Here is a 26,658-nt window from a genome sequence, read left to right on the forward strand (position 1 = left end):
GGAAGAGCTGCTCTGAGCCGCAGCGAAATCTTTCTGATGGCATTACAGCTTCCATGAACACGGGGCTGAGGCAGAAACTTCTGTCCCAGAAGGGCAGCTCCGCCAACTCACCCTCCTTTCCGTGCTTATCTTCGCACCGCACACAAGGACAAAGCAAACTCACAGAGGAGGTCAGTGTTACCTACAAAGGGATAAGGGACGATGCTAACATCTGTTTTTGCAGCCGAGCTTGCTGCAAGCGTGTTTTTTTGTTTAAGGGATGCTCTTGGCACTAGATAAAAGAGCAATTTTTACGTTATATTACTTCTGAACTTGTGAAAAGCAAACAAAAACAAACCAGGGCTGGAGCACGGAGGAGGGAAAGGCACAGCAGCAGGAAGCCCTGTGCTCTGGGGACACGGGAGTCCAGCTCCTCCCCCCTGTTGCCGTTTTTCAGTAGATCTACAACTAGGAGGAAACATCCCACCAGCCCTGGGGGCATCCTTACGAGCAAATGCCAGCGGTAAGACAGCTGAGCAAGATGCAGCCCAGGAGGTCAGCCTCTAGGGAACAAAACAAAGAGGTTATTTGCAAATAAATCTAAAAGACAGAAAAAGGGGCAGCCTGCTAGGAAAGAGACGCACCCACACTTTAAAAACTTTATTTATATAAAAAAATCATTTTGTTTGAAAAGCGTTATAAGAGTGTGCACAGGAATCAGACAAGGAACAGCAGGGTGCTCCTGCCCCCCCTCCTCCCTCCCCCCGGAGCCAGCTCCCCTGCCCACGGGGAGAGGAGGGAAGGGGGAAGCTGGGCTGTGTACTTGGGTGGGGTTTTTTTGGTTCATCTGAAATTACAAAATTAAAAGGAATTAGTGTTTTACGTAGTCAAAGGAAAAGAGAAGTTAGACCCCCGAACAGAACCAAATCAACGTGAGGGGCGCCTGGAGCCAGAGGGGGCTCAGCCCCGGGGCTGGGAGGTGTTTTGGGGCCAGGGGGGAGGCACACGGGGGCCTCCCCCCTTCCATGGGGGCACTTGGGGTGAGCTGCAGCCTGGCGAGGGCTCCGTGGCCAGTTCGTAGCCGTGCGGGGAGGCTTCCAGTTGCACAGGGAGCCTCAGCCTCCCCACTTCACCCCCACCAGAAACAAAAAAAGAAGAGAAAGTCACAGCACGGAGCGTGCTCCCCACCACCGCAGCGAAGAGGACAAGGCTGCGTGCCCCCAGCACAGCCCGTCCTCCAGGGGACAGGGCACGGAGGAGAGCCCTGCTCCCCCTGGGACTCCCAAAAATTGGGCTTCCAGCATCGCTGCGGACAGCTGAGGCTCCCGGCAGGAGCTCAAGCCCACCGGTAGCCCAGCAAACACCCCCTCACCCCAGCCAAGCTGGGCAGTACAATTCAAAGAGCTATTTCACAGTGGCAAAAGAAAGGCACATGTCAAGAGGAGGCTGAGGGGCACTGCCGCAGGCGCCCGGGGTGCAGGGGGGGTCCTGGCTCGCCCCGCTGCTCGTCCCCTGGCAGCCCGGCTGGCCGGCCCGGCGCACAGCACTCCGCTACTTCAGCCAGTTCCCTAAGAAACCTCGCCCCCAAAAGCCCTGCCGCATCTCCTCCTTCCTTCCTTCCCCTGGAAGGATCGCCCTCGGGCAGGGGAAGCCCGTCCCGCTCCCTCCACACCAGCCTTCTTCACACCTACGGGTCCCTGCTGGCACAGGGGGCCCATCCAGCCCCCCCCCCCGACTCAGATCCTTCTTCCCACGCCCCCAAAGCCTCCTATCTAGAACAAAGCGAGAAAAAAAGTTATTGCTGTTTCTTCTTCGCCTCACACCCCCGTGACTCCAGCCTCCTTCGGACTCCAGTCCCACCACCAGCGGGGAGGGAAGCTCCAGTTGTCCGCGCAGCCCAAGCTGCGGAGCGATCCCCCCCGAAATATCTCCTATAGGCAACAGAAGGAGGTCGCGAGGCCTCTGTCCCCGTCCCCGCAGTCGACTCCAAACAGAGGGAAGGTGTGGGAGGAGAAGGCAGCTCCTGGTCAAGGCAGAAGGCTGGAGTCTTTGCAGCATCGGCGCCGGTCGATCCCGACGGTCAGGCGGGAGGGTTTGGGGTTCGCTCTCCGGAGGGAGGTGGCAGTGAAGGACAGGGAGGAAGAGTTATCGGTAAAGTCGTCCCAGAAGAGGGAGGTACAGCTGCCGAGAGGAGGCAGAGTGGCCTGGGCTGCCCCTCGCGGGACCAGGCCCAGTCATTTGGCTGGCTAGTTGGCACAAACAGTCCAGCAAAAAAAAAAAAGGTAAAAAAAATCAGTCCAATCCACCACGAAGTTATATATTTATATATATATAATATATTATCAACCCAAAGTGAACGGAGGAAGGGATGGCAGCTAGATCTTCTGCTGTGGAGAGAGAGAGAGGGAGAGATGTTAGCACACGCAGGGCAGGGGTGGGCGGCAGAGAGGTGTCCGTGACCCCAACGGATCGAGCAGCAGCAGCAATCAGAGCAGGATTTGGCTGGGCAAAGCACCCCTACGAGCACAGCAGGATCTGCCACCGCTTCAGATTGGGCAGGGCACCGCGGGACATACCGACACGGGGCAAGGCACAGGGGCATCCTCCTCCGCCTCCTCTGCCTCGGGCCGCGGCTCCTGCCCCTCGTCCTGCTGCAGACACACGGGGTTAGTGGGGGGAAGCGGGCAGGGTTAGTCGCGGGGGCCCACATCTCCCTCCTCGCGGCGTGCCGTCCCCCGCACCCCTGCCCAGGTGGCTCTTTGCCCCTCGAGAGGAGCTGCTCACCATCAGCGGCGCCGCCTTCACTGGCTCCGTGTCCCCGAGGTCGCCGGGTCGCTCCAGCGTCCTGCTGTGCTCCATCTCGTTCAGCGTGGAGTAGTTGTCTGCAGCGGGACAGGGCAGGGTCAGGGAGCGGCCTCCTCCCCGCAGGAGGAGAGGTCTTCCCAGCACGCCGGGGCAGCGAGACACCCTGCTTCCAGCCCCTTTCCTACCTGGTCCCATGTTGCTCATCTGGATCTCCTCCCGGGAGGATTTCTTGTCTAGAAGCGGGGGAAGACAGCAAGTCAGGCACGGCCCCTGCAGCCGCCGCCCACCGCGGCTGGAGCAGCCCAAACCCAGCTGTGGCCTCAGCACTGTTGGTCAGGGGCGCTCTAGGGCCTACGTGAACCCCAAGCATCATTTCTAGCCCCAGCAACTCAAAGCTCAAACTGACGGCCTTGTGTGAGCTCCCAAGGAACCTGGGGTGAAGAGCAGGAAGGGAGCACAGCCCGGCTGGGTACTGACAAGGTGTCTGGTGACAGGGACAGGTGCCAGAGGTGTCCCTACCTGTTTTTTGGTTTCTGTCGATGAGAGGCAGGGTGCTGTCATCAAATGAGTTGCCCCCCTGGGTCCGAGAGGCGCTGTTCAGGTTCACCTGGAGCACCAGACAGTGACTGCTCGTACTTGCCCAGCACGCACCACCCCCCTCCAGCCCCTACACCACCAGCCCTAACGGTGCTGCCCTCCCACAGCCCTCGAGCAAGGGGCCTGAAACAACCAGAGGGTGCTCCACAGCCCTTGGGCGCACCCACGTCACCCGAGGGTGGAGGTGGCCTGCCTGGGCTGGGCCAGGGCAGCACCTGGCCCCAACGAGAGGGACAGCTGAAGCTTTTGGGAAAGAAACTGAATGCCAGAGGTGGTGCAGACTTCTCTACTGATAGATTTTAACACTCCGGGCTTAACAGTTTGCAGTTTACCCCACATACACCCCAAAGAAATAGGGGAGATCTTCAAGGGTCTCCATTCCCACCAGCAAGGCAGGAGCTGCAACCAAGCCTTGCAGAGCTCCAGGAGCCCCTTCTCCCTGCTACAGGACCCTACCCGTTGCTCCCACCATAACAGGGCACTCCCCCATCAAACCCCATACCTGGAAATCTGACTTCTTCCAACCTTCCTTCTCCAGGGGCTTCCGCAGCTCTTTGTAACCCCAAACCGTCTGCAAGACGAGGGCAGCCGCTCGGACCTCCCTCTCTGAGCGGTTCCTAGGAAGAGGCAGAGGAAGAGAGGTTTGAACAGCCACGGCCTCGAGGCCCCTGGAGGAGCCCCTCTCTGCCCCCACGCCGCCCTTCAGGCAGGGCATACCCAGTTTTGTTGATCAGCACCAACTTCTCGATCCCCTGCGTTTCCCGCAGCTTCTTGGCGGCCTCGAGGTTCTCCGCGATGACTTCGTTGATGGTGTTGAGGATGGACACCACGGTGTCCTCGGAGAGGTTTTTGGCTGGGGTCTGCTGGCCTCCAGGCAGGTTCTTCACTAGGCTAGGGATCGCGTGTTTACCTGCGAAGGGGAAATAACTGGGCGTAAGTAAGCAAGGAAAAGGACAACGAGGTGTCAGGAATGAATTTTGATGCGCAGGTTGCTCCGGAAGAGGAGCCACAGCCCAACACAGGGCAGCCACCGTGCGCACGCTCAGCCACCCAACCCAGAGGAAGCTCCTGCCCATGCCAGGTGGATTTGGGGGGCAGGCTGGGGCTCCCCGGCAGCCCTCACCTATCAGCTCTTTGTTCCGCGAGTCCACAGCCAGGTTGCGCAGGGCTCCAGAGGCCGCCTTCACCACGCGCTCGCTGTCGTTGGTCAGGAGGTCAGCGATGGCAGAGAGCCCCTTCTCCTGGCGGAGCGCCGAGCGGATGTACCGGCCGTACTGCGGGGCGAGCACAGCACCACGGCGTGAGGCTGGGCAGGCGCAGCCTCATCCTGCTCCCGCGGCGGGGGACGCCGCTGGGAGCTTTGCTTGTTGCTCCCCGGTGCCAGACTGAGCCCCCCCAGCCACACCAGGGGGACGTGCTCCCCACATCCCCCCCCAGCTCCGTGAGGCGCTCACCGTCCAGCTGCCAGCACACAGGTTCTGGATCGCTCCCGCCGAAGCCTCTAGAATGGCTGGAGTCTTGCTCTCCTTCAGCAGGGAGATGTATATCCGCACCACCTCTGGCTGGAACAGGAGCTCGTAGCCTGCCGGGGACACGCGGGGAGCAAGGGCTCACTGAAGGGCTCTGCCAGCAGCTGAGACCGAGCAGGCTCCTCGTTCAGAGGGGTACTGCTGGGACACCAGGCCTGGAGCCGTTACGCACGCTCCTTGCTCCTTGCTGCTGGGATTCGTGGTGCACAGCAGGGCAGGCTGTCCCCCAGCATGGGAAACCACAGCCCAGAGCAGGGAGGCCTCAATTTCAGCACAGCAACAAGCAAGGGGCAGCCGAGAACACACGGAATAAGCCTGGTTCGGCTCACCCTCACGGCCTGCAGGCACCCCAGCGAGCAGGCAGGAATCAGGTCTCCAAGCATCAACTCTTTGTCATGAAGACATACTCTGAGAAGGGGCTTCTAAAGCAGTGTTTGGTTTTCTTCTCGCCTCACCTCTGATATAAACTCACTACACAGCGGCCAGGCAGCAACGGGGCTGCTATTTACACCTAGGAAGCCAGATTTTCCATCTTGCTGTGGAGTTTTCCACCCATCCTGTCTCCAGCTGTGGGGAGGGATGATGCCAGCCCCAGAACACAGGTGGCTGCTCAGCTTTCCGGCAGATGGCTGCCAGTTCTGCCCCCAGCCTAGATCAGCCTAAGGAGTGACCACCGCTTCTTGGAGCTGCTCACCAGGTCAGGTCTACCCTAAGTTTCCTTGTGATTCTTCTGGCCTGAAGCTTCACTCTCCCTGGAGACACCAGGGTACCCCCAGGAAACCCAGGGGGTTTGGGGCAAAGGAGCTGAACTCAAGCCCTAGGCCAACAGCCCAGAGAACGGACGGGATCTGCAGCCCTCGAGGTCAGGCACCTGCCTTGGAACAACCCATCCCCACGTTCACACTCCTCGAGACAGGATATTTTGGCTTTAAGTCCTGCCTGCCCTTCATGCCCAGGAGAAGAACAAGCAGGAGAATCTGCGAAGTCTGGGAGCACAGTCAAGGGGACCTTTCCCAGGGCTGTGTCACCACACTGTCCCTCACTTAGTTCCTCGGGCAACGGCTCCCTCCACAGCCCAAGAAGCCAGCCCTGACCTCCACCAAGACCAAGAGGCCTCCTCACGGCTGCCTAGGGCAGAGCTAGCGCACGTGGGCATCCACAGACGCACTCTGCCCATCTGAGAGGCTCACTTCAGCGGGAAATCGATGCTGCTCCTTTCCAGACTGCTCGGGAGAAGCAGCTCTACGCACTCAGGCCCTGTGCAAACACCAGGCAACATACCTTTGGCTGGAGTTGTTCTTTTGGGAAAATCCACTGTGTCGGCACCAGGGTCTTCCGGGAGCTTTTTACCTTCAAAGGGCAAGCACAGGGGCATGAGACACCTCTTCCCACCCACGTCAGCCCAACAGCTTTTTGCCTTTCTTTTTTTGCGAGAACGAGCCCAGAGGCGAGCTGCTGAAGCTACCAGCGTGTACCAGGAAGGGCCACCAAGGGCATCAGGCACAGTGCAGGCAGCGCGTGGCCAGCTGAAGGGGGACAAAGAGCCAGGAAAAGCACCCAATCGAACCAGGGACAAATTAAAACTGAGAGCACTCACCTCTGGAGAACCACTCGTCTATTGGCGAAGTGGAGAGGAGGACAGGAGAGAGAGGAGGCAGGAGGAGAGGAGTGCCAACAGCGTCATGGGGCAGATCATTTGGCAAGAAAGCGAAGGGGAGGGACGACACAGGAGAGAAGGGAAGGCGTGGAGTTAGCAGACGTCCATCCACCACCATCCCACCACCACAGAAACCCGCCAGGGCGCCGTTAGCTTGGGCCAAACGCTTTGGGCGAGCCGAGCAGCAGCTCCCAAAGCCAGGGGAGGAAGGAGCCACCGCATCTCCAGAGAAAGCCGCGCTTTAGCCTTCACACGAGAGATGCCAGAGGAGGAGCGCAGAGATCCCAGACCACCCTCGAGCCCCACTGGAGCCGAAACAAATCCATCATGCCACCTCCCAACGAACCTTTGCCCTTCTTGGCACCGAAGCAGCTTGCGGCGTGGGGCCCGGTGTTGTTGGTGGGGACCAGAGGTGTCTCCTGGTAGCGCTCGGCGTGCGGGATCTCACGGTGGACTTGGTAGGACAAGTTCCTCAGCAGGCACACGCAGTTCTCCACCAGCTAGAGGGAAAGACGGAAAGTTTTACTCACAGCAGCACGTGCCCAGCACAAGGTTACCAGCACAGCTTCCAACCCAGAGCTGGCTAAACTGGGGCCAGAGGGACGTGCAGCTCCATTTCAGGAGCACACCCCTGCCCAAGGGGGGCACGGCCGGTCCCTGCTGAAAGAAGTTCACACCCTGCTGGGCCAAAAAGCTCTCTGCCACAAGGAAATCAGTCCAAGGCAAGGTTCAACAAAAACTCAAGCCAATGCCGGCTCAAGGCAGATTAGGGAGCCCTGAACCAGGGGGTATCAGCGTGGGAGGAGTGAGGCACCACAGCCCCATTGGAGGCCGAGTATTCCCAACACCAGCTGCGGGCTGAGAGCCGGGCACCTGGTCACACAGCCAGCAGGGCACACCCCGCACAGGCTCTCTTCCCAAGCAGAGATCACAGGAAGGTGATCCTGTTTGGTTTTTTTTTTTCTTCTTTTTTTTTCCAGCTTGTCCCATTTAATTCCTTCCCCAAATCCCTTCCTTGGGAGGAACAAACCCAGCTTCAGCCACCACGAGCGGGCAGAGCACTACGGACACCGGCCCCGCTCCGCTGATGCTGGTAGCACCCCACCGTGGTACCTTGCTGTCCGAGTCCTTCTGGCCGATCTCAGACTGGATGATGTATATCAAGGCGTCCACCAGGCCGTCGCATTCCCGCAGCTTCCGCCGGGCTTCGCTCCGCTCGGAGCTCACGTTCCTGGCGGGCAGGAGAGACCCGTCACGGGGGAGGGCAGGCAAGGAGCAGCACACACCCAGCAGAGCTCAAGACCCCCCCGGCTTCCCTCCACCGAGAAGAACTCCCCCAGAATTAAGGGCTGCATCACCAGTAGCTGTCCCAGGAGAGCAGCCCCGCTGCAGAGAGCACGGCTGCTCTCATTTGGCTTTGTGGGACTGCTACTTCCCAGCCGGGGAGCAGCGTTACAGCAGCCCAGCCCGCACCAGCTCTCTTCCAGGAGCCTGCAGCCCCCGTCCCGTACCTGAGGCAGCCGGCAGTGTTGGTGAGCACCGACTCCCACTCGATGTGGCGGGGTTTCGAGTCCTCGTTGGGCTCTCGCTCCCAGCCCGAGCGGGGAATGACCACCTCGTCGGTCAGGGCGTGCAGCGCGTTATCCACGATGGCCATCTTGATGGAGTCGTGCGAGGACAGGTTCCACAGCGTCCCTGCAGGGGCGCACACAGAAGGGGCAGTCAGACCACGGGGGCTTTAAAAGCCTTCCTTGTGCCTCCCTCCCCCTACAAATCGGCCCCTCCCCGCGGCCGTTACCTGTGATGACCTCCGTGAGGTCCATGTCGTGAGCCTTTCGCAAGAGGCGCACGAGGGCCGGCACCCCGTCGCAGTTCTTGATGGCGATCTTGTTGTCCTGGTCCTTGCCGAAGGAGATGTTCTTGAGCGCCCCGCAGGCGCCGTAGTGCACCTCCTTCTTGGGGTGGTCGAGCAGCCCCACCAGCACCGGGATGCCCTTCAGCTTGCGCACTTCTGTCTTCACCTTGTCGTTGCGGTAGCAGAGGTGCTGCAGGTAGGCGGCGGCGTTGGACTTGACGGCGTCCAGGCGAAAGCTCAGCATGGCGATCACCTCCGGCAGCTCCGGCTGGCGCCAGCTGCCTGGGGCCGGGGCCCCTTTCCGCAGGCTGTCCAGGCTGGCCAAGCTGCCCCGCTCGTGCTGAGCCAGCGGGGCCCAGTAGTACCGGTCGGGAGCCACTTCGTCCACCAGCATGTCCTCGTAGCTCCTAGGAGAGGGAGACAACAGGCATCAGCACGAACCCGAGGCGCTGGGGGCTGCCGTGGCCTCCCTGGCCCTGCAGGAGACGGGGGAGCACGCGCAGGATGCAGTCGGCCTCGGAGCTGGAGGGGTCCAACAAGGGAAGGGAGCCGGGCTGCAGAAGGGCGCTGTGGCACCCTCCTGGTCCCCTGAGCTGTACGAGGCCCAGAGGGAGGAGAGAGGGCACCCCCAGGACCGCTCAGAAGGTCTGTGAGCAGCCCCAGGAGCAGTTGCAGTCACTTCCCACCCACCAGACTTAGTTCCTGGGCCAGACACCGGGTCCCGATCTGCGTAACCTCTACAGCAGCAAGACCCGGTCCTGAGGTGGGGGCAGCTCGCGCAGCGCCGCGGATACCGAACGCGGGCCCGTGGCCACTAGAGGGCAAGTTGATCCCACACCAGGACTGCTGGGAGGGCAAGCCACACCGAAGCGCCCAGGCCTCCAGCGCAGCCCCGTGCAGAGCCTGCTGCGAGCCAGGCTGCGACACCAGCGGGCACGGGGAGCACCCAGCCCGGTCCCGTGCCACCCGCGTCCCTGCCGTGCCACCATCGGACCTGCCCCACAGCACTCGCGGGCAAACGCGTGCCTCCCGACTGAACCGCTGCCCTCGTTTCAAAGGGCAAAGCCTCACCGGAGCTGGGCTCGGACCGCTTGGCCTGCAGACAGCTGGCAAGAGGCACGGGGGCTGTGCCGCGGCCCCGAGCGGGTTCGGCACACCCCAGAACCGCCGGCACCGGGAGCAGCAGGCAGAAGCTGCAGGGACACGCAGCCAACCCCCCACGCCTTGAGGGGGCACTGAACACCCTCCTCCACAGCCCAAAGCACACCCCGCACAAAATCCTCCATTCTCACCCCATTTTTAGTCTCTGGCAAGCCAGCCGTGGCCACCTTGTGAACACCATCCTTCCCCCAGCCAGGCATTCAGCCATTTCCAGCAGGCGGGGATGGCAGGAGACTTGGGGCTTTAACAGAGGGGCCTGACCACTGCTGGCACGCCGGCTGTGCCACGGCGATGGGGGTCCCCGAGCTCACATCTGCCCAGCCACCCCCAGAGCTCCCTTCTGAGCTCCCCAATCCCATAGAGGAAGCTCCAGGACCACCGAGCAGGCAGGGAAAGTCACAACCAAGGACGGTGACAAGTTCTGCTCCCTAGGACACCACTTCCCCTGCAGCCTGTGCTACGGGGCTTGCCAAAACCACACGCTGAGAGCTGCTCAGGGGAGCAGCCGCCTGCACAGCCACGTCCTCCTCAGGTGCTGCCACGCAGCAGCCACCCGGCCGGGCTACCAGGAGGGGCTCGGCAGCCTGCAGAGCACCACGCTCAGCACATCACACCAGCACCGACGCCATGCCCGCAGCTAAAGGGAGGTGTGGGGGGCTGGGGTCAGCCTCTTTTCGCAGATAAGCAGTGATAGGACTAGAGGGAATGGCCTCAAGCTGTGCCAGGGTGGAAATTAGGGGACATTTCTTCTCAGAAAGAGCAGCCAGGCACTGGGACGGGTTGCCCAGGGAGGTGGGGGAGTCACCGTCCCTGGGGGTGTTCAAGGAGAGGTTGGACGTGGTGCTTAAGGACATGGGTGGTAGGGGGATGGCTGGGTGATCTTGGAGGTTTTTTCAAACCTTACTGATTCTACGAAATAAGGCAGGGGCAAAGCAGCTGCCAGCACCACAAATGAGCCACCCCAACGCTCGCCAGCACAGCCCGCAGCCGGCCTCGCTCCATGCCAGGCCTCCCGCACCCCAAAAGGGAGCTCCTGCCCGGCAGCCAGGGGCATTCACCACCTCCCCCAAACGATACGGGGCAGCGAGGCGAGCGGGAGCAGCGCTGCTTAGCCCCCTTTTCCCCCTCCCCTGCTGGCGGGGGGCTCCAAGCCAGGCCGGAGGGGACGTGGGCACCCCCCAGGCAGCGCACGCCGCGCCTGGCGAGCTGCCTACCTGAAGGAAGCCATCAACAGCCCGGCCCCGGCTCAAGACAAACACCTGGGAGGCAGGGGGTGGGATGCTGAGCCCGCCCGTTCCCGTTGCTGCGAGCCAGGCGAGGGAAACTGAGAAGGCAGGGGGCAAGCCAAGCTCAACAGCCGCTGGATTCCAGGGATTGCTGCCATCGTTATCGGCTCGCGCGGGGAGGGAAGAGCCTGCGACGGGCTGCGCCCATCCCCTCGCCCTGCGCGAGGACAGGAGGTGGCCTGGAGGGGCTCGAAGGGTCCTTGTCCCCCCCCACCCCCCCGTGGCTCGAGCCCAGCTCCCCAACTCCTTCCCTCCAGGATTTAGGGGGCGGATGGCGAACAGGCAGCCCCAGAACTACCAGCGCTGCCTTTCTTTCCACCGGCGGCTCGAGTCGGCGGGGGCAGCGCCGTGCCAGCTCTCCTGCAGCCAGCGCGGGCTCGGCAGCGCGGGGCGGGCTGGGGAGACAAACCCCGGAGCACAACCGCCCCGACTGGTTCCACACAGCAGCAGCAGCAGCAGCGCTCATGCTGGCACAAGCCAGAGGACAAAGCTGCTCCTTGAGTCACCGCGGCAGCCGAGGGCTGCCGGGGATTTACGGGACACGCCTCGAGAGACGACGGATCTCTGTCAGGGGCTGGCAAACGCCTCCTCTCCCTCCCTCCCTCCCTCCCCAGCTTCTCCTGCACGTCCTGGGAGGCTGCGACCAGCCTCTCCTGCCCACCTGTGGCACCCAGACGTACGCACGTCCTCCGGTCCTGCCTGGTACGTGCCACGAGCCCGTGGCAGCCGCGGCACCAGGCAGGGAGCACCACCGGATGCCTCCAGCGCGCCCGAAGCCCACCGAGCCCCTGCTCTGCTCAGCAGTCAGGCTGGAAGAGCTGCCGATCCCCCCCAGCAAAACAAAACGAGGGCGAGAGGAGCTGCGACTGCCGAACAGGTCGAGCAGCCTCTCCCACCCTGTGGGAGCGCTCCCCAGGGCGCCGCAGCGCCTCCATCGCCCCGGCACCGCTCCTGCGGGGCTGGCTCGGCGCTCGCGGCTCGGCGAGAACGCTGCTGCTGCTTCCAGGACGGGGATTGTGCCCCAGAACCGGTACCAGGCACGGTGACAGGTGTGATAAATGAAACGGGGCATGGGATCGATGCCCGATCCCACCGCCCAGCTCCCTCTGGAGCTGCCGCCGCCGCGCCGGCAGAACGGGTAGCATGGAGGAAAGGGCCCGGAGCTACGTCCAGCCACCCCGCGGAACTCCTCGCTGCAGGACGACCAGCTCAATTATCCCTGAGTTTTAACCACCAATTAAGCACGCAATTAGAAGCGGATGCAAGCTCTCCTGCACGAGCTGTGCTCCTGACTCAGCACATCGCGCGGTCCCCGCGCGCCTCCTTCGAGCGCAAAGGGAAGGAAAAGGGACCCCACGGAGACCCCCGCCCCAACACCCGCTGCCACGCGCGCGGTACCCCGATACCTGAGCCGACGCCGGGGATCGGACGGGGTCCCTGCCCTCCTGGCCGTGCCGTAGTCCGACATAAGCCCGTAGTCCACATCGTCGAAGCCCACGCTGCGCTGGTCGTCCTCCAGGCCGTAGGGCTCGGGGTGGAAGTGGTTGAGGTCCATGTTGCTGCCCCCGACGCGCACCTGGGGCTGGGGGCCGTAGATGTCCTGCCGGCTGGGGGCCCGGTAGGTGTCCATGGAGGGGCGGTAGCGCTCGTCGATGCGGGTGACGCGGGACAGGCTGCCGTAGCTGTGGTCGCTGCCCGGGTAGCCGCCGTCGTCGTAGGGGCGGCCGTAGCCGTCGGGGTAGTGGTAGTTACGAGGCAGCGTGGCCGTGCCCGGCTGGCTCAGGTAGGTGCCGGGGCCGCCGTTGCCGTTCTTGCGGAAGTTCCTGTCCATCGTCTGGACGTAGTTGGTGCCGACGGGGGAGGTTTCCAAGGGTAAGCCGTCGGGCCCCAGCGGGACCTGCTGCACCGTCCGCGTGGTCACCGTCTTCACCACTTTCTTCACCTAGAGGGACGGGCAGAGGGCACGTGAGGGAGCGCTGTCCCACGCCACAACCCCACATCCCCAGAACCCTCCCCCAGCACCTCGCCCCGGGCAGATTTCACAAGCCGTGGGACGGCAGTCACCCCAGCAGGACACCAACCCACCCAGGCACGCCCCAGGCCCGTACCGTGGTCTCCGTGCGCCGGGTCGTCCCGTCATCCGACGTCTCCACCGACACCACGGACATGGCTCCTTCGGGGTCCTCCTCCATGGTGTAGGTCTCCTCTACGATCTGGCCCGGGTCCTGCATTCTGGGGATTGTGCTGTACAAGAGGTGGCTGTGGTCCTGGGGGAACAGGGGCGCGGGGTCAGACCCCAACACCAGGCACAAGCCTTTCCCTGGGAGACCTGACCCATCGGGGGACTCTGAAATCCCCTTGCACGGGAGGGTGCACCAACAAAAACACACCCCACACCCATTCAGGCCAGGGTGGCTGCCTTAAAACCACAAGCGTTCCCTGTCCCAGCTAGGTGTGGGACACGGCCAGCCCTGCCCCAGCACCCCCCGTGCCCCCACGCAGCGAGGAGGCTGCCTGCAAACAGAGGTTTCCCCTTACCTGTGGTCCGTTGAGCTTCAGATCTGGGAATTTCTGCCTTTCCAGGTCAGCATCGCCCAAGAAACGGCCGTTCTGAAAGGCACATCGTGACGGCAGGCCGGTTACTCAGCTGCTGCCCCCTCCCCTGCCAGGACCCCAAATATCCTCTCTCTTTCCTCCGAGGCCCTGAGCCGGCCGCCTCCTGCTCCCGACCCCGCAGCACACCCCGCACGTCGCTGCCAGGAGAGGAGCACGGCAAGCCCCTGGGAGCACCCCAACACCAGAGCGTGTGTCTGAGAGCACTGTCCGGACACGTCTTGACCTCCAGCAGCTCGGTGCCGCGACCACTGCCCCCGAGAGCCCGTTGTAGTGCCCAACACCCTCTCCGAAGAGCCTTTGCTCCTGGCAGCACCGCCCTTCACTGCCAGAAAGGCAAATGCCTCCCGCACGACACCGCGCACAGCCCTCTGAGAACACCCCCAAACAGAGCGCGGGAGAGGAAGAAGAGGACAGAGCTCTCCAGCCGAGGCAGACTGACACATTTCAAGCCCTGCGGAGAAGAGGCCTCCCCCAGCCCTGGTTTAGCTCCTCCAGGCACAAAAACCGAGACCCCAGGAACTCGCCCACGGCCACGCAAGGAGGCAGACACGCGGCCCTACAACAACCGCCTTCCAAGGAGCCAAGCGGGGAAGATGCCCGGGTACTGACCGCGGCCAGCCTTCAACGCGCACCAAGAGAGACCAAGACCTGAGCCGACCTGGTGTGAGACCCCCCAGGCCACCTCCGCGTCCCCAAAAAGACACCGTTTGCCCAGGTCTGTCTGTTTGCACGTCCCCAGTCACTCGTTCCCAGCCACGCGCAGCGCCAGCAGCGTCACAAACCAGGCCAGCCCGAACCATCCTCACGCCCCACAGAGGGAGCCGGGCCCGGGGCTGCCCTCCTGGAGGCAGGCTCGAGGCGGACAGGGGGCTCGGGAGCCTCCGGGGCCGCCTCTGCCGAGGTTTGTTTTTACCTGGTGCCGCCGGGTGAGCGTGCCGTTGGCCAAGCCCGGGCCGGCGTCCTGCGGGGAGACCCGGACTCGTTCCAGCTGGGCCGAGACATGGCGCCGCTCCTCCTCCAGCGCCCGCGTCAGCTTCTCAAACTGCGCCTCCTGCTCCTTGACGGAGGCAAGGATGCTGGCGGTCGACTCCACTTCCGAGTCGTCCATGGGTGCCGGGCGCCCAGGGTGGGCAGGGAGGGGGCGGAGGGCGCGGGGAGGCGCAGACGGAGTCGGCTCGGTGTCAAGGTGCGGGGAGGAAAAGGGGAGCCGGCAGGGGAGGAGCCCCGCTCCTCACTGCGTGTGATTTGGGGGGGGAAAGGAGGAGAGAAGAGAGGGCAGGAGAGACTGATTTTATTAAGGCAGGTTCTGAGAACAGGGAAACACATAACTCATGTCACTAACGCCCCTTCCCGCCCCGCTGCCAGGTCGGAAGAGGGTCTCAGAGCCGCACGGCCCCAGGCAGCACTCGGCCGCCCCGTGCCCAGCACTAAGCTTGGGGAATTGGCACGTTCGGGTCAGGCAGCCCTTCTCCCCGGCACACCGCACGGGTTCCATATGGCCACGGTGTGCTGGGGTTTCTCCTTGCCGTGAGGGCTGCAGGAAGCTTTCCCCACCCGCAGCCGCTGCCAGGAGAGCAGGGCACGTCCTGGGCCCGGAGCAGAGCAGGGACAGGGCTCTGCAGAGGGAGCAGGGCTCCATCCCCCCCCGCTGCCGCCTCCAGGACCGAGGGACACGGCTGCTTTTAGCACGCTCCCTCCTCCCCAGGGCAAGCAGAGTGCGGTGGGGAGACAGCCCTGGCTCTACAGCTCCCTCCAACCCAAGAAAGGGAGCACAGGGGGGACAGGAACCCCAGAAGGGGACCCTATAAACCCCTGTGACGGCTGCCAAACCCCTGCCACCCTCCAGGTGCTCAGCGGGGCTCTCAAACCTGCGGCCAACCTCAGCCCGCTGATCTAGGGACAGTCGTGGACCCCTCCGACACCCCCTCCCGAGGGAGAACAGCGAGCACGCAGACCACAATCAACGTGTACTGGCAGAGAGAGGCAAATTTGTTCCATACAGACCTGTCGGAGGAGGAAGCTCGGGTGTGATTGGCAAAGGCACGGGACAGCCAGGTCTAGGCGCAGAGAGTCATGGCAGAGAGAGCCCAGCCACCACAGGGAGGAAGCAGGAGGGAAGAGAGCTGCAGGGACAGCAGGAGAACGGGGTCAAATCACAGGGAACTTCCAGCACGAGGCAGGGCAGGGGGCACGGGCTGGGCAAAGGGGCTCCTCTCCTCCTCCCTCCCCTCCGACGGGGGCCAGCACGGCCGCGGGGTCGGTGCCGGTCCCGCAGCACCCGGCGCCTCCGCCTGCTCCCCGCTGCCGGGGAACGGCCCAGCTGGGTCCCGGCAGGCCCACAGGAGGCTCTCCCAAAGCCACGCAGTCACGGCAGGCGTGTGGGGACTCGTCGAAGCCAGGCAGCCGGCACAGGAACTGCTTTCCCACGGTCTCCAGCGCGGCTTCGGCTCTGCCCACCCTCCCTCGCAGTGAGGCAGCACCCCGGCACCGAGGGGACGGGTATCGCCGCCCTCCGCAGCCCCCCAGGACCAAGAGGACGGGTGTTGCTGCCCCCCCGCAGCCCCCATCCCGCCCAGCTCCTCGTTCCCTGCCAGCCCCTGCAGCAGACGCTGGTTCAGGAGCCGAGAGTTGTTTTTCCCCCTCCCTCCTCCTCAACCCTTATCTATTTCCCACACTATGTCAAGCGTATCCAGATGAAACCCTTCCTAAAATGCCTCCCCCGCTCCCCAAAAGCCCGCGTGGGGCGGGCAGCAAGCAGCTGCCCTGCCCGGTGCTGCCAGACCCCGTGGCACCGCCGGGACCGAAACAGGGGGGAATTTTTTCTTTTGTTTTCCACGCGCTTCGCAGGCTGCCCGCAGCACATCTCGCCATCTGGCTGCTGCCACCCCGTAACCTGCCCTCATCAATACAAAATTCGCTGCTTCCACCCGTGCCCGCGCAGTGCCCAGCGAGGGGGAAGCCGTGGCGCACGCGCACAGGGCTCCGTGCCCCAGCCCACGTCGGCTGGGCGCTCAGCGGCCTGCCCACCGCCACCCCTCCTGCCCGGGGAGCCCCGCCAGGCCCCAGGAGGCTCCCCGATGCGACTGCTGGCTCCGGCACGCAGCTTTCCGCCCCTCCCACCTTGCAACAGGGATGCCCTAAGGGTTTTTTTTGCAACAGACCTGCTGCCCGGACCTTGTAAGGCAGCAGCAGGCAGCGCTGCCCCTGGCTGCCCCGAGCTCTCACCCGCCCCAGATTCCCAGCAGATCTCCGAGGAAGGTGTGGTGCCGCCCCAAACAGTGCCGCCCCAAATTCCACCCCCAGATCGAGCACCCCCCATCCACAGGGGCTCCCCAGCCCCTAGGGCTCTGCAATGCCCGCGTGGGTGCTGAGGTTTGCAGGGCTCAGCCCCCGCCGCAGGGGCTGGCTGCGTCCCCCGGGGGTGCGAGGCCCCCAGGCACCAGCCCCAGAGCAGGGCGAGCGTTTCCTTGCCCCGTCCCACCTCCACGCGTCCCCTGGGAGCACGGCCCGTAACGGGGCCGCCAACAATGGAATTTGTGGGGCTATTCAGGGCCCCAGATAAGGGGCCAGAGCAGCCGTGCGATGTTTCCTTCCTGTCCCTTCCACAGGGAGCGGAGCACAACAGCAGGGGGAAGGAACAGCACCGCTCCCTCGCCCGCCGCCTCTCCTTTTTTCCCCCCCACAAACGCCCCCCCAGCCCCGGCAGGGGGCTGCGTCCATCGATCCAGGGTTAATCCCCAAACCGAGGGGGAGCAGGAGGGAAGAGGAGATGTGACCCCAGCGGCCAGCAAGCCGCCGGTGGCAGCTCCGAGCCAAGCGAGCCGCATCCCGCGAGGCAGAGGGTGAAATTCCAGGCATCGCACTGCGCCCGGACCCCCCCCCCCGGCCTCTGAAGATAAAACTACAGAGCGTTTTTCCAAAGCCAGACCGTGACCAGCTCCGAGGACGGCTGCAAGGAAGCCTTTTCATCATGAGAGAGGCACTCGCTGACACACCCGTTACTTAAAAACCCAAGCAAGCCAAAAATATTTCAGCTGGCTGGGTTCAGGGCAAAAAACAAAACAAAAAAAAACAAAACGAAGACAAAACCCACCCCGGGCACAGGGGGCACCGCGGGAGCGACCCCAGCGCCGTCACCACGAGGCGGTTCACGTGCAGAGCTTCCCTCCCCAGGGCCCACAGCAGCCTCCCCGCTCCGGCCGAAGCGCTGGGACCAGCCGGGAAGCACCTGCAGCGCTCCCTCCGGGACGGAGCCCCCGGCCCTGGGTGCCAGGCCGCTGTCCTGTCCCGGGGGGGGGGAAGGCGGCTCTCGGGGTCCCGCCTGCCCGCCGTGACGCGCTCGGTACAAGCAGAAGCCCCGTTAATAATTCGAGCCCGCCACGGTCCGAGCACTCGCGGTGCATTACGCTCGCTCCGCGCTGCTTCGCGTCCCCGCTAATTCACCGCAGGCTCCTGGTCAGGCTCAATTAGCTAAAAAAAATGAGTAATAAATAAATGAACCAGCATCTCCAGCATCTCTCCATAGCCCCGAGAGCAGGGTCCGGGCTCGGAAACCAACCCCAGAGCTCGCGCCCGCCCCAGCGCAGCAGGATGGCACGGGTTTGGGTACAGGACCCGTGGGGATCCCGATTAGGGGGTGGCCCCACGGGCTGGTGCGGGGCCGGCTGTGCCCGAAAGCAGGCAGCAGGAAGGAAGCAGAAGGGACTTTGGCCAGGCTGCCGGCCGGCCCTGCCCGTGCGGGAAGAACCAGCTCGTCGCAGGCGGGTCAGCCACCGCCCCGGGCGCTGCCTGCGCTGGCACGGACCCACCCTGCCCCACAGAGAGCCCGGCCCGAGCCACGGTGGGAGGGGAGGGGAGGGGGGGGAAAAAACCCCGCAAGGAGCGGCCGCCCGGGGCTCTCCTCGCCGCTCTCCTCCCTCTGTCGCGTGCAACTGGTCCGACCGGCAGCGGGATGCGAGGCCTGGCCCACCTCGCCCGCCGCCTCGTTTGTAGGGCCGCGCACCTAAATTAGGAAAGCCTGGATGGGGAGAGAGAGAGAGGAGAGAGGGAGTTACCTGCGGAGATGCAAGCAGAGACACACCAGCAGGCCCTATAAGGGAAAGGGCCGGCGGCCAAGGCAGGATAAGGAGGAGAGAGATAAGAGGCAGGGTGGGGCCCTGCGCCAGGCTGCGGGGAGGAAGCAGCCCTGACTCCCCCCAGCCGGGGCAGGAACGCACGATAGGGATCGGGGCCCGAGGACGAGGCTGGGAGACCCCCCCGGGGGGCGCGGCGGCCCGAGAGCAGCAGCGGGTGCCCTCTGCCAGAGCCGGGGCTGCCCCCGAGGAAGCGGCGAGGAGCAGCAGGGCCGGCCGCAGAGGGCAGGGCTCGCCGCGCTGGTATGCCAGCCATCCGGCCCCGCAGCTGTCCCCCGCACCCGCCGGGGGGGCCACCGCCAGGAGCCGCCACGGCAGCGGGGACGCGGCCCCCGAGAGGCTCCATGGCCCGGCCCGGCACAGCACGGCCTCGCAGCGGCCGGGAGGCCCGAACCCGAGGCGGGAGGCGAGGACGAGCGGCCCGTGGGGCAGGACCACGCGAGGCTCGGGGCAGAGCCCCCCGTCCGCCTGCAGCCCCCACCCCGTGCCCGGCCTCGGCCCCTTTCCCGCCAGCAGCACCCCAAAGGGCCCCGCTGCTGCGTGCCCGCAGCCCGTCCCCGGGGGACACCGCGGGGGCGCCAGGCCCGGGCTCTCCCCCGTGCCGGTGCCCCGGGCCCAGCGGTTTGGCTGTCGGGAGCCGGGGGCAGCACAAAGGCGGCTCTCTCCTCCTCTCTGTGGGAATTCGCAGCTGAGCGCTCGGCGGGGACAAAGGGATTTATTTCACAGGCACATCCCCAGCCGGCCTCCCTCCCTCCCCCCGGCCTTCCCGCTTCCTGTCACGGTAGCACCAGACCTCGGGGGCACAGCAAACAAACAAACACCCAGCGCCGGAGTCTGGGAACGGGGCCAGAGCATTCCTGGGACAGGCCGCGCTCCGGCGGCCAGCGGGCTCCGGCTTCGCCCCAGCGGCTCCCGGCCCCCCGAGGAGCTGGGGGTGAAGCAGCGGGACCGGGGGGCCTCCCCCCCGGCTCTCCATGCCCTGCCCCAGCACTACGGGGTGTCCTCCCGCACGCCGGGCCCGGTGCCGCGTGCCACGCTCCGGCCGCCCCACGGCTCTCCCCGCACCGGGCTGAACTTTCCCACCCGGCCGCCTCGCGCCCTCTCGCCCTCCCTCCCTCCCTCCCTCCCTCTCTTTCCCCCCCCAGTAAAAGCAAACAGCAGGCTGGCGGCGAGGAGATAAGGGCCGCGCCGCAGGGCCCAGGGAGCAAAGTCCCTCTGGGTGAAATCACGGAGGGACCGAGCGCGAGCGCAGGGGCAAGGGCATGGCCCCCGCCCGGGGGCACAGCTGGGTCCTGGGGGGCTCGCGCCTGCCGCTGGCTGGCCCCGAGGGGAGACGCTGCCCCCAGGGGCTGGCGTTCCCCGGGGCACGAGGGGAATTTGTCCCCCGAGCCACAGGCACGGGCATCCCCGCCCGGGCCACAGCGCGGCACGGCGTCCCTGAACGGGACAATGCGGATCTCGCCCCTTTCCCATGTCCCGGCCCTCGCCGCAGTCACGCTTCCCTCTTCCCAGCGAAGCCACTTGAGATCATTTCCTCTCCCGACACCTGCAGCCGCGGGTCCCCGAGGGGCTGGCCCTGCCTCCGCGCCGCTTACCCGTGCCCGAGGGCTGGCCAGGGCACGGAGGGACAGGGGGGGAATTAACCCGGGGGGAATTACCCGGACAGTGCCACGCGCTAGGAGGACACCGCACCTAAAACACCAGCCAGCCCCACCAGGAACACCCAAATCACCGCAAAACCAGGACGGTGGAGGGGGGCAGGAGCACAAAGCCCCCCTGCGGACCCCGACGGGGTGCCCCGTCCCCCCCGCCCGCCCCAGGGCCGAGCCCCGCACCCCTGGCCGGGCTCAGCAAACAGGCAGGCGCTGAGCTCATGTTTGGCGTGGGAGCGGCGCGCGAGGAATCGCCGAGATTAAGGCGAGCAGCTCGATGCCGGGGGCGGCAGGACGGCCTCCCCTCGCTGCGGCCAGCCCCGGCTCCCCGGGCAGGTAGGGCTGAGTCACGGCACCCGTCACCCGGGGCTGGGCAGGAGGAGGCGGGCGGCGAAAAGCCCGGCGTGACCTCATCTGCTGCCCCTGCTCTCTAATTGCACGCGCACATCTGCTCTCCGAGAGGATACCGAGGGCCCTGCCAAGAGGGGTAATGAATGGGTGAGGGAAAACCATCAGGGAAGCGTCAGAGCCAGGGATGGAAGCACGGCGGGGGGACGAGGGCTGTGGCAGGGTGAGGGCAGGTCCCGTGCCGTCCCCTCGCCGCATGTGGGGTGCGGGGACTGGCACGAGCCAGCACTCACACGAGCAGGAGACAAAACCAGGCAGCAGCCTGCACCCTGACCACGCTCGGAGGGACCGCGGGGCTTCGTCCTACCGCTGGTGGTGCTCCTCGGGCTGCCGGCCCCCGGGTCCCGCCGCCGAGAGGCAGCTCCGCAGGCTGCCGCAGGAGCTGAGGGCAGGAAAGCTGCGTTTCCTGGTCAGACAGAAGTGACGCCACGGCTTCCCTTTCCCGTGAGCTGCTAAACACCGCGTCCTGCCAAGGGCCGCTCCCCGCCGCCTCCGCCCCGCACGCAGGCACCGCCGGGGGCACGGCACCCAGGAGGGGCACGGTGTCCTGGGGCGTCCTGGGGGGTCCTGGGCTCGCCCGCGGTGGCAGCACGCCCTGGGGCGAGGAGCAGCCTGCAGGGACAGGGCGGCAGGTGCCACAATCCAGCCCCGAAGAGTCTGCCGCGGGGACAGGGCTGTGCCCGGCAGGCCCTACAGATGGGCTCGGTGTCCACGGGGCTTGGGCGGTGATATCGGGACCCCCTAACCGTCAGCGGGGGCACGTGGGGCTACCAACACGCTGTGGGGTTTGGGGTGGGACAGCAAGAACTCAGCTCTGCTGGCAGCACCGCAAGCGTCCCTCACCGCCGCTTGAGACAGGAGCCGGGCAGAGAACGGAGCCACGCAGACGGGGGAGGACCCAGCCCGCCTGAAGCAGGGGATTTCCCCCAAAAGCACGCCGCGCCGTCCCCCCGCTCACCCCGCGGACCCCGCTGAGCAGCAGGCAGGAGGACGAGGTGCCCCCGGCTCGCCGCAGGCAGCGCGCGGCGAGGCAGGCCCGGCAAGCAGCGACACGCTCCCAAGAATGCAACGCGTTGCTCCGCTGGGCAAGGGGCCTGCCAGCAGCACGCAGACGCGACCGGCGACCCACCCTCACGGGTCAGAAAAACTGGTCTTGGCGGTCCGCCGCGCTCCCCGGCGCTGGGACGGCAACTGGGAGCACTGGTGGGGAGGCAGCCGGGGGATCCGGGAGCACTTCTCAGCAGGACCGTGGTGTAAAAGGAAAAAAAAAAATAGGGAAAAAAAAAACTAACGCGTCAGCTGAGGACAGAGAGACGCCTTCCTCCTCCTGGCCAGGGTGGGAAGGGGTTCTGCGTATTCAGCCCCTCCAGGCCGCCCTGCTCCCGGGGGGATCCCACCCCTCAGCCCAGGTCCTGCTGCACGGGACGGGGGTAACGCAGCCCGGCCTGCTGCCTGCGCCCTGCCTCCAGCCCCCCGACACGTGGGGAGAGGAGGGCCGCGTCCCCCAGGCTCCTCAGCCGGGCCGGGCAGGGGAGGCGGTGAACTTTGAGCAGCCTGCGCTGCGATCGGGGCCAACGCCCCGGAGGAACGGGAGCAGCCGGGGCTGGGATGCGGCCGGGAGGGCAGCTCCTGCCCGCGGGAGCGAGCCCCGCGTCGGCGGGCAGCGGGTGAGGGCCGCTCCGTGCCCAGCGCCACGCCTGGCACCCTGTGCTCCTTACTCACCCCGGCCACCGCCCCGCCTCACCCCGCCGTGCCGCGGGGTTTTGATACGAAACCAGGATCTGTCTGCACTTCCCCCCCCGGGGGGAAACTGGGGCAGGGAGCTCCCGAGCCCACAGCCAGGGCACAGGAACGGGACGGAGCTCGTCCACCCCACGGCTCTGTCCCCGCGGACACGTGGCCCTGCGCTCAGCCCGCGGTGGCAGCAGGCGAGACAATGCGAGCATCTATTTTGGGTGGAAAGGCGGGCAGATTAGCAACAGACACGAGACACGTAGGAGCCAGACGCGCTCATGATCCAACGCTACAGTCATCGGCCTGCTGCTGGGAGTCCCCGGCCTCTGAGGAAACGGTGCTGAGCCCGTCCATAGGAGGACGGCAGCCCCGAAACGGCCTCGGCGGGGGGCACGAGAGCTAACAGGGGGTTGTGGCCACCTCGGGGAACTCCGGGACTTTGTTCTGCAGGCTGTAAATCCAGCCCCTTTCCAGCAGCCTCGTGTCGAGGCGCATTCCTGCGCTCCGTGCCAGAGGACAGCTTCCTCCGCCCGCCGAGCCCCGTGTCACACACCGCCCTCGGTCACCCCGTGGGTTTGGGGCTGTCACCGCGGCCAGGCTGCACCCCGCTGCTTTTAGGGACCCCGACCGGCCCCAGTTCTGCTTCTGGCCGTCAGGGATGGCGATGACGGGCGAAGGCAGCAGCAGTGCAGGGACCTGGGTCTCGGAGGCTAGGCTGGGAGCGCTGTACGCCCCTCGGGGCCACCAGCCCAGACAGCGAGGGACCATTACGAGGGGGTGTTGAGAAACTCAAGCAGCACCCTAAGGTCACAGGGGCTGGTAAGCTATCTCGAGAAGCCAACAGCCAAGATCAGAGGCAGTGTGGAGACGGTGACCCGCTGCATGGAGGGGCTGGGCCCTTCACCTCCACCTCCCAGACCATCCTGAGCGACGGCAGGACCTCGAGGGCTGCTGGCCCGGGGACGTGGGCCCAGCCTTGCAGCCAGAAGGAGGCGGCTCACCCCTCTGCAGCCCACTGAGGAAGGGCTTTCATCCTCCCACCCCTTCCAGGAAGGCTCCGCGCACGGCCCCGGCGCATCACGCAGGACAGTCATTCGCATGCAACAGCGTCCCGGCCAAGTTCAGCCAAGTGGAAGGAGAAGGGCTTTACCAAAGGGGGAGGGGGTTTTTAAGGGCGGTCTTTTTTTTTTTTTTCACCACCACCAAGAACCTGCCTCAGGAGTGCCAGGAGCAGGATGGAGCAGGCAAGGTGAAGCGGGAAGCCCGCGGAGCCCCCTGCGTGGGCTCCAGCACCTCTCCCGGGGGGCCTGGAGGTCGGGGTCCCACAGCAGAGCCCCGCAGAGCCGTCACGCACAGTGGCACACGCCGCAGGAGCGAGACCCACAGCCTCCACACGCCGCCAGTCACCGGCCAGCCGCTCACCCCTGCGTCCACGACAGCTTCTTGGGGGAAGAAGGCACAGAACCAGCCGCCGGGAACACAGCTGCACCCCGGCTACGGGTTCCCAGCGCACCCAGGTCCCAGAGGTGCTAAGCTTCACTTCTCTTCTCCACACCAGGTGGAATACAAGCTTACTCCCAATTTTCTTATTTCCACACCGAGGCAGGAGGCCAGGCAGCTGCACTCCGACACCGCCGCCGTGCCCAGACACCCTGCTCTCACCACCCAGCGGCGGGGCAGAGGACAACCCAAAATCTAGGTGCCACGGCCCCGGGACAGCAGCGTCCCGCCACATATCCTCACGAGGACAGCGCGGGCCTCCCACGGCTCCTCGCTACCCCCATCTCCCAGGCCGCACGGCCGAGCTCGGGCACCGAGCCCTTCCCGGAGAGGGAGGCACCTCGGCGAGACCCACCCCTCGCTCGAACAATCACAGGAAGCTTTGTTGTCCGAGCCGCCCCCCTCCAAGCCCAGGGGCATAACGGAGATGCCCCGCTCCCAGGCGGCTCGGAGCTCGAAGCCCTCCCACCGAAACTTCCACGCTTTCGCCCCAAAGCGAGCCTCCTCTCCGCAGCGCTCCGCCGGGCACCCACGGTGCGGGAGGCGGATGGTTTGCGGCACAAAAGGCAGGGGGAGGCCAGGCAGGAGGGGAGGCCGCTGCCCTGCTGCTCGGTGACAGCGCAGCTCCGGGAACTGCGAGCCCAGGGCCGCGGGACCCGGTTCCTGGAAGCGCTCCAGTGTCACTTGTTAACCCGTGACCCCAGCGGGGGTGTATATGTGTGTACGTATGTGTGCATGTTGGGTTTTTTTTTATTGTTATTGCCCAAGACGGGAGCTACGCGGACCTGCCGGGGAGGACGGGGAGCCGCTGCGCCCCACCCCGCGTACTTGACCCTCCCTAGGCACACAAGTCCCCGGCCCCGCTCGAACAAAGGCGCGGACAAAGTGCCCGCGAGCAGCGGGACGGGGAGCGCTCCCCGGGCCGGCCGCTGCTCCTGGGGGACGGGCACGGCCCGGGGGTCCCCCCGCTGCCCCCCACACCCCCCCCGGCCTCCTCCCCACACAAAGAGGAGGAGGAGGAGGGCGGGGGGAGGAAGGGCGCGGGGTCCCGCTCGCACCGGGCCGAGCCCGCACGGTCCCGGGGCAGCTGGCACGGGGCGGCCTTTGTTGGGCGGCCCCAAACCGGGGGGGGGGGGCACCGGGGGGCACGGCGCGGGGCCCCGCGGCACCTCCGGGCCCTGCCCCCGTGGGACCGGGGGCAACAAACCGGGGGGGGAGGGGAATGAAGCGGGGGGGGCACCGGGGGCTGCCCCCGCCCCGCACCGGAGGCGGCGAACGGGACTTACCGCGGCCGGGCTCCTCGAGGGGAACGGCACGGGAACGGCCCCGGTGACGGGGGGAGTCCCCGGGGGGCGAGCAGCGGAGCGGAGCCGGAGCGGAACCGAATCGGAAGCGGAGTGGAGCCGGAGCGGGCCGGGCCGGGCAGGGCCTCGCCGCCGTGCGCCCGCCGCCGCTCCCGCACCTAAAATGGAAGGTGCTGCGGCGGGGCGGGGGGCGGGGCGCGGCGGGGGCCGCCCCCTGACGTCATGGCGCCGCGCGCCAATGGCGGCGGCTGTTGTAGAGGGGTGAGGGGCTGAGGCCGCGGGGGCGGGGCGAGGGGCGGGGGGCGGGGCGAGGGGCACGGCCCCGGGGTGGCGCCGGGGGGGGGCGGGAGGGCGGTGGCTGCCGGGGCTCGGGGAGGGGGGTACGGGGGGGTCAGGTGGGAGTGGGGGGACATTTCTGCTCAGAGAGCAGCCAGGCGTTGGGACGGGTTGCCCAGGGAGGTGGGGGAGTCACCGTCCCTGGGGGTGTTCAAGAAAAGGTTGGATGTGGTGCTTGGGGACATGGGTCAGTGGGTGACATCGGTGGTAGGGGATGGTGGGGCCAGGTGGTCCTGGAGGGCTTTCCCAACCCTAATGATTCCAGGATTCTAAAATTCAAGGGATGAGGGTCTTCAGGAAGTGGAGGTCTTCAAGGGTCGGAGGTCCTCAAGGGTTAGAGGTCTTCAGGGGGTGGTGGTCTTCAAGGGTTGGAGGTTTTTGAGGAGTGGGGTCTTTGAGGCATGGGGTCTTCAAGGAGTGGGGTCTTCAAGAAGTGGGGTCTTCAAGGGTTGGAGCTCTTCAAGGAGTGGGGTCTTCAAGGGTTGGAGCTCATCAAGGAGTGAGGTCTTCAGGGGGTGATGGTCTTTCAGGGGTGAGGTCTTCAAGGGTTAGAGGTCTTCAAGGGTTGAGGTCTTCAAGGGTTGGAGGTCTTCAAGAGTTGGAGGTCTTCAAGGAGTGGAGTCTTCAAGGAGTGGGGTCTTCAGGGAGTGGGGTCTTCAAGGAGTGGGGTCTGCAAAGACATGGGTCTACAAGGGTTGGAGGTCTTCAAGGAGTAGGGTCTTCAAGGGCTGGAGGTCGTCCAGGGGTGGAGGTCTTCAAGGGTTGGAGGTTGTCAAGGGGTGAGGTCTTCAGGGGGTAACAGTCTTTGAGGGGCGGAGGTCTTCGAGGGGTGAAGACCTTCAGGGGTGGAGGTGTTCGAGGGGTGCAGTTTTCAGGGGTTCCCTGCTGGGTGCCTGGGGCCGTGCTCCCCCACCTACCGCCCCCATCCTGCCTGAGCCGGGCGTTTCACCGCACCACCCAGACGCGGCTCCTCACGAGCCGATCCCAAGCGGGCCCCAGGACTGCGGCTGGAGGTTTAGACCTGGGGGGCCGACACCCAAGGACCTGGCCAGGCGGATTTGGGGAGTCCCCATGTGGCCAAGGCCGTGTGGGCAGCCGAAGGACTGC

The 26,658-nt window shown here is 65.5% G+C and overlaps 1 protein-coding gene across 19 annotated transcripts; it reads right to left on the reverse strand.

The window, feature by feature from the left end:
- Positions 1 to 624: 624 nt before the first annotated feature.
- CTNND1 (catenin delta 1) lies at positions 625 to 25,397 on the reverse strand. 19 transcript variants are annotated; one of them, XM_083840356.1, is made up of 21 exons: positions 25,198 to 25,397; positions 15,490 to 15,608; positions 14,399 to 14,719; positions 13,408 to 13,479; positions 12,978 to 13,136; positions 12,276 to 12,811; positions 8,366 to 8,829; positions 8,079 to 8,262; positions 7,681 to 7,798; positions 6,914 to 7,067; positions 6,508 to 6,525; positions 6,192 to 6,260; positions 4,836 to 4,963; positions 4,505 to 4,655; positions 4,099 to 4,291; positions 3,884 to 3,998; positions 3,304 to 3,391; positions 2,970 to 3,017; positions 2,764 to 2,861; positions 2,556 to 2,627; positions 625 to 2,363 (listed from the first exon to the last, which is right to left on the reverse strand). In XM_083840356.1, the coding sequence occupies exons 3-21, from the start codon at positions 14,591 to 14,593 to the stop codon at positions 2,355 to 2,357; spliced, it is 2,871 nt and encodes a 956-aa protein (XP_083696482.1). In that variant the 5' UTR covers positions 14,594 to 14,719; positions 15,490 to 15,608; positions 25,198 to 25,397; the 3' UTR covers positions 625 to 2,354. The 19 variants fall into 19 exon arrangements, with proteins under 19 accessions (XP_083696482.1, XP_083696481.1, XP_083696480.1 ...); XM_083840355.1 differs by having other exon boundaries at positions 625 to 2,366; XM_083840354.1 differs by having other exon boundaries at positions 2,556 to 2,630.
- Positions 25,398 to 26,658: the final 1,261 nt, after the last annotated feature.

This window comes from Anser anser (genome assembly GCF_964211835.1).
Source record: "Anser anser genome assembly, chromosome: 5".
Taxonomy (NCBI): domain Eukaryota; kingdom Metazoa; phylum Chordata; class Aves; order Anseriformes; family Anatidae; genus Anser; species Anser anser.